A 5,452-nucleotide genomic window follows, 5' to 3' on the forward strand; every position below is an offset into this window, starting at 1 on the left:
AGACTAGGGATGCTCAACCTGTATATGAGTCTTGGAGGTTTAGGTTTCTTTGAGAAAGTGAACCAAGTTTTCTGTCACTAGAATATTATGCTAATGCTATATTTACACTCTGATAAAATAAAGGAGAATACATTACATCTGTCTAATTTCCAGGCTTTATAATATTTAGAAATGTTGATTTCCCCCCTTATAGTTATATACCAGCTAGTGAAGTTCTTTACATACGTAGTTTATAAGCCCTGAATGCCTCACTTTCTTTCTTACAGTGTAACCTACTAACCAAAGCCCCTAACTTAACTAACAGCTAAAGTTTTTTCTTTAGAGCCAGAGCTCTAGCTATAGCAAGAAAGATTTCCTTCAGAAACCAGCATATTAAAATAATTGGGAGTTCAATTTTTATTTTAATTTGGATATTCTTGAGTTTTTAAATTTTAAATTTGTGTCAGTGCTCATTAGTCTCTATAAACCTATCAGTATGGGAACAACTATAGACTTAAAATACTTTATAAACTAATTCATTAATTTGGTAATATTTTGTATTAAATCTCTCCTCAGACTAAATGTTTTGAGAGTATACACATAATGGCCGATTTTATGACCAACTGAAAAGATTGACCAGTGGAGAATTGAAATTTTGTTTTTCTTCTGTTATTCCATATCAGTGTTAAAACTATATTAAATTTAAAATTTCTCTGAAGTGGCCACTATAATTCTGAATTATATTTAGTATAAACAAAAGCCTGCCACTTTATAGGCACAGAAGTTAAGGCTATACAAGAAGTCGACATATCAGAAGCTGTGGTTCCCATGGGGGGTTGAGGGGATTACCTGTGTGCCAAAATCATAGTCACCATGCTTAAAAGAGAACAGACACAGGAGTTCCTTCTGCTGAAAGACCTACTTACCTAGTGACCTAATATGTATGAAAGGAAACCAAGGAGTTATCAGCAATTGCTTCCCTTTTCCCATCATATTTAAGAGTAAAAAATAGCCAACAAATCAAATCTAAAAACTCTACCAAACTCCAGAGTTACCATGATCTCAAGCAACTTGCTGGCCAGAAATAGAAATACAAAATCAGTTACAAGTTGTGGACTCTCAAACAACCTAGATGAAACAAAATAAACTTAGTGAGAGCTCAGTGAAAGCAGTCAGGGTTCATTCCTTGCTGTGGAACAGTCTAGGGGGACCATTGGTCAACCGGTCCTGAGTAGGAAGGGTTCAGGAAAGCATGCTTTCCCAGCAGGAGCACTAGAGCTGGGGAGAGGTGGGCATCAGGTGGCTCCCCAGACTGTCATCAAAGCCTGAAGTAGCTACTGTCATCAAAGGCCACCAGAGCTACTGAAGAAAGAAGCTGAGCTTATTTATTGGCCAGGCAGTCAAACACAAAAGGGAAAGGATTCACTTAGCCGTTTGCTGAGTGGAAAGGGTCAGGATTTTTAAGTGTTAGGAAAGGGTGGTTATGCTAATCATAATTAGGATTGCAAAGTAGCATTCTGTATAGGATGGAATAATACTGGAATGTAGATATGTACACAGATCTAAAAAGCCTGATTGTTCATTGGTCAAGAAAAGTGTGTTCAGGTAGATCTCATAAGATCTGTATCTGGTTTGTCAGATTGCTTGGTCATTGATTGCCTTCAGCTGACTAGAACCAGTTGTGACGAAACAACACATTCAATGTTGACATCTCCTACACAAGAGATACTATAAGTAGAAAATTTTTCTTTTACATTGGTTTCTGGGGAAATTTTTATTTACGCTAATTATGGAAATGAACAGGGGCTTAGGTCAGGCACAGCAGGAAGGAGCATCTTTTAAGTCAGTAGGGGTCTAGATTATGTGTGTGTTGTCCATTGCTGAAAGCCTAGCCTTGTAGAAATTCTGGTACAAAGGAATCCTCTAACAAATATTTGTTAATGAGTGGGCAGACTCCTATGCAGGTGTTTCAAACTTTCTCTTTAATCACTCTCTTATGCTGCTTCCTGCACCAGGGGTTCTCTGTCCACTCCAAATGATTGTTCTCTCAGTCTATCCCTTTGTCCTTGTAGGGAAGTAGGGGAAAATATAAGGACATTTTCACATGAGTCCTATGGTTAGATATCTCTCAAAGAAAAAAAATATTTGTGGGCTGGTTTTTTATCAGTGTGGTGTTTATGAGTTGGAAGGTAATTGTAGTGTAGGGAAGACTGTTCCATATTGGCCCTATTTACATACCCCAAACTGCCTCTGATGCTTTTAGAGTCTAATACACAGAATAGGTCTTAGGAGTGGATTTTTTTGGATTGTAATAGAAGATGTAAGATGTAGTAATGGGCTGGAAAGTAGGCTGTGTAAAGGAAGTCTTGGTTGGGTAGCACTTAGCTTGGAAGCATTTCAAAGAACGGGATCAAGTGTCACCATCAGACTAGGAAGAATTGCTCAGGCTGCCTCACTGAGGATTCAGTTTGACTCGGACTTTTCTCTCTACAGAACCAAAGCCAGAACTCCACCTTGGTCCTTTCTTCCCTCCGGATTTGTCCAGTCAGAAATTCCCCGTGCAGCATGTGCTGTGTAATCATCCCCCCTGGATCTTTACATGCTTGTGCACAGAAAGTCACATCCAGCCAGGGGATCCACACCCCGGGGACGAGGAGAAGCAGCAACAAGCCTCCGATAGAAGTTCCTGGAGTGATAGAGCACAAGGTCAAGAGAGACAAGGTGCCAAGCCTTTGTTTGGAAGGACAAAGAAAAGGACTCTGGGAGTGTTCTCCAGGCTACCCCAAAAGCAGCCAGTCAGCTCGCGGAACGGCATCAGAGGAGTGGAGATAGAGACCACACCGGCCCAGACGGGGAACCCTGAGGAAACAGACAAATTGTTGAAGAGGATAGAAGTCTTAGGATTTGGAACAGTCAACTGTGGAGAGTGTGGACTGAGCTTCAGCAAGATGACAAACCTGCTTAGTCACCAGAGGATACACTCAGGAGAGAAGCCTTACGTGTGCGGGGTGTGTGAGAAGGGCTTCAGTCTAAAGAAAAGCCTCGCCAGACACCAGAAGGCACACTCAGGGGAGAAACCTATTGTGTGCAGGGAGTGTGGACGAGGTTTTAACCGGAAGTCAACACTCATCATACATGAGAGAACACACTCCGGCGAGAAGCCTTATATGTGCAGTGAGTGCGGGCGAGGTTTCAGTCAGAAGTCAAACCTCATCATACACCAGAGGACACACTCAGGGGAGAAGCCTTACGTGTGCCGGGAGTGTGGCAAAGGCTTTAGTCAGAAGTCAGCTGTTGTTAGACACCAGAGGACACACTTAGAGGAGAAGACCATCGTGTGCAGTGATTGTGGCCTGGGCTTCAGTGACAGATCAAATCTCATCTCCCACCAGAGGACACATTCAGGGGAGAAGCCCTATGCCTGCAAGGAGTGTGGACGATGCTTTAGGCAAAGAACAACCCTCGTCAACCACCAGAGGACACACTCAAAGGAGAAGCCTTATGTGTGCGGAGTGTGTGGGCATAGCTTTAGCCAGAATTCTACCCTCATCTCTCACAGGCGGACACACACCGGGGAGAAGCCATATGTGTGTGGGGTGTGTGGGCGAGGCTTTAGTCTGAAGTCACACCTCAACAGGCACCAGAACATACACTCAGGGGAGAAGCCCATTGTGTGCAAGGACTGTGGACGAGGCTTCAGCCAGCAGTCAAATCTCATCAGACACCAGAGGACACACTCAGGGGAGAAGCCCATGGTGTGTGAGGAGTGCGGGCGAGGCTTCAGCCAGAAGTCAAACCTCATTGCACACCAGAGGACACACTCAGGGGAGAAGCCGTATGTGTGCCGGGAATGTGGGCGAGGCTTCAGCCACCAGGCAGGCCTCATCAGGCACAAGAGGAAACACTCAAGGGAGAAGCCCTACATGTGCAGGCAGTGTGGCCTAGGCTTTAGCAATAAGTCGGCTTTAATCACACATAAGCGCGTACACTCAGAAGAGAAGTCATGTGCATGCAGAGAGTGTGGCCAAGGCTTTATCCAAAAGTCACTCCTCACCTTACATCAAATGACACACAAAGGGGAGAAGCCATGCATGTGCAAGACTTATGGGCAAGGCATTGGCCAGAAATCTCACCTCAACAGACACAAGAAAATAAAGTCTGGCCACCACAGACAGCCACTGCAGCCCGAGCCTGAGGCCTATTTGGGGCAATCTTCTGAGCCCTTGTTCTCTCTTTGAAAGTGAAGATGATGGCAAGGACTAACAGTCAAAATTTTTATGCTTTCATGAATTGGAGAAGGAAATGCATTCCATAAGTGGTCAGAGAACATTTGACTTGGTTTACTTACTTCACACTAAGTCTTCTCCATATTTTGTGGCCTTTTGTTCTAATAAACTTAGCTTCCTTACAAATCTGTAACTTTGGCTGTGTACCTCATTCTGTCACCTACAAAGGTAGGGAATAAGGAGTGATGTAGATAGCTCGAACTCTTAAGTCCACTACTCCACCAGCATTCATTTCTTTAGAAAACATAAGAACTGAATCATTTGTGTATTTATTGGAAAGTCTAGTCCTTTGTCTGAGGAGAGAATCTAGGAACTGTATACAGAGATTTCAGGAGGGAAGGGAATCTTCCAGAAAATGTGGCTTCCTCTAGTCCAGTGTCATCTGCAGCTACCCTCCTCCCTTGGCTCTGTGACAGCTCCCTTTCCTGCTTCTCTCCTTCTAGCTCTCAACATCTGTATTGTTGCCTTTGTGGAATCATCCCCTGACTTCCTGTGTTGCTCTCAGGCTTTAGTCCCTGATCCTCCCTTTTTGGGGCCCTCTCTCCGATACATTGTCCTCTGTCCTCAGGAGCCCAGTCCTGGGGCCTGGTCTTAGCTATGACTAAGCAGAGCCTAGGGTCTCAGTTACACCCATATCATGCCACCAAGAACATGGATAACACCCAACCATCCCAGCTATACCACCTCACCGGCACTCCAGTAACTACAGTCATGTACTGCATAATGATGTTTCAGTCAATGAGAGACCACATACATGACAGTTGTCCTATAAGATTATAATGGAGCTGAAAAATTTCTATCACCTAGTTACATCATAGGCCTTCCAGTGGGACAAAATGTGGAAGTAGAAAACTGATATTGATGATCCTGACTCTATAGGCCTAGACTAATATATATGTTTGTGTCTTAGTTTTTAACAAAAAGGTTTAATGAGTAAAAAAGAAAAAAAAATGGAAAAAAGCTCATAGAATAAGGATATAAAGAAAAAATATTTTTGTACAGCTTTACAATGTGTGTTTTAAGCTAAATGGTATTACCAAAGGGTCAAAAAGTTGTATAGAGTAAAACAGTTACAGTAAGCTAAGGTTTATTAAAATTTATAAAAATTTTTTTATAAATTTAGTGTAGCCTAAGTGTACAGTGTTTACAAAGTCTACAGTAATGAACAGTAACATCCTAGGCCTTCA

General features: G+C 42.8%; 1 protein-coding gene across 2 annotated transcripts in view; it reads left to right on the forward strand.

Moving 5' to 3' along the window:
• ZNF133 (zinc finger protein 133) overlaps positions 1 to 4,398 on the forward strand; it is a 16,240-nt gene extending 11,842 nt beyond the window's left edge. For both annotated transcript variants that reach the window (XM_012657206.1, XM_012657207.1), the window contains one exon: positions 2,473 to 4,398. In XM_012657206.1, coding sequence (XP_012512660.1) covers positions 2,473 to 4,217 — 1,745 coding nt within the window. In that variant the 3' untranslated portion in view covers positions 4,218 to 4,398. The remainder of the gene's footprint in view (positions 1 to 2,472) is intronic.
• The last annotated feature ends 1,054 nt before the right edge of the window (positions 4,399 to 5,452 follow it).

Source organism: Propithecus coquereli, unplaced genomic scaffold (genome assembly GCF_000956105.1).
Source record: "Propithecus coquereli isolate 6110/MARCELLA unplaced genomic scaffold, Pcoq_1.0 Scaffold533, whole genome shotgun sequence".
NCBI classification, from domain to species: domain Eukaryota; kingdom Metazoa; phylum Chordata; class Mammalia; order Primates; family Indriidae; genus Propithecus; species Propithecus coquereli.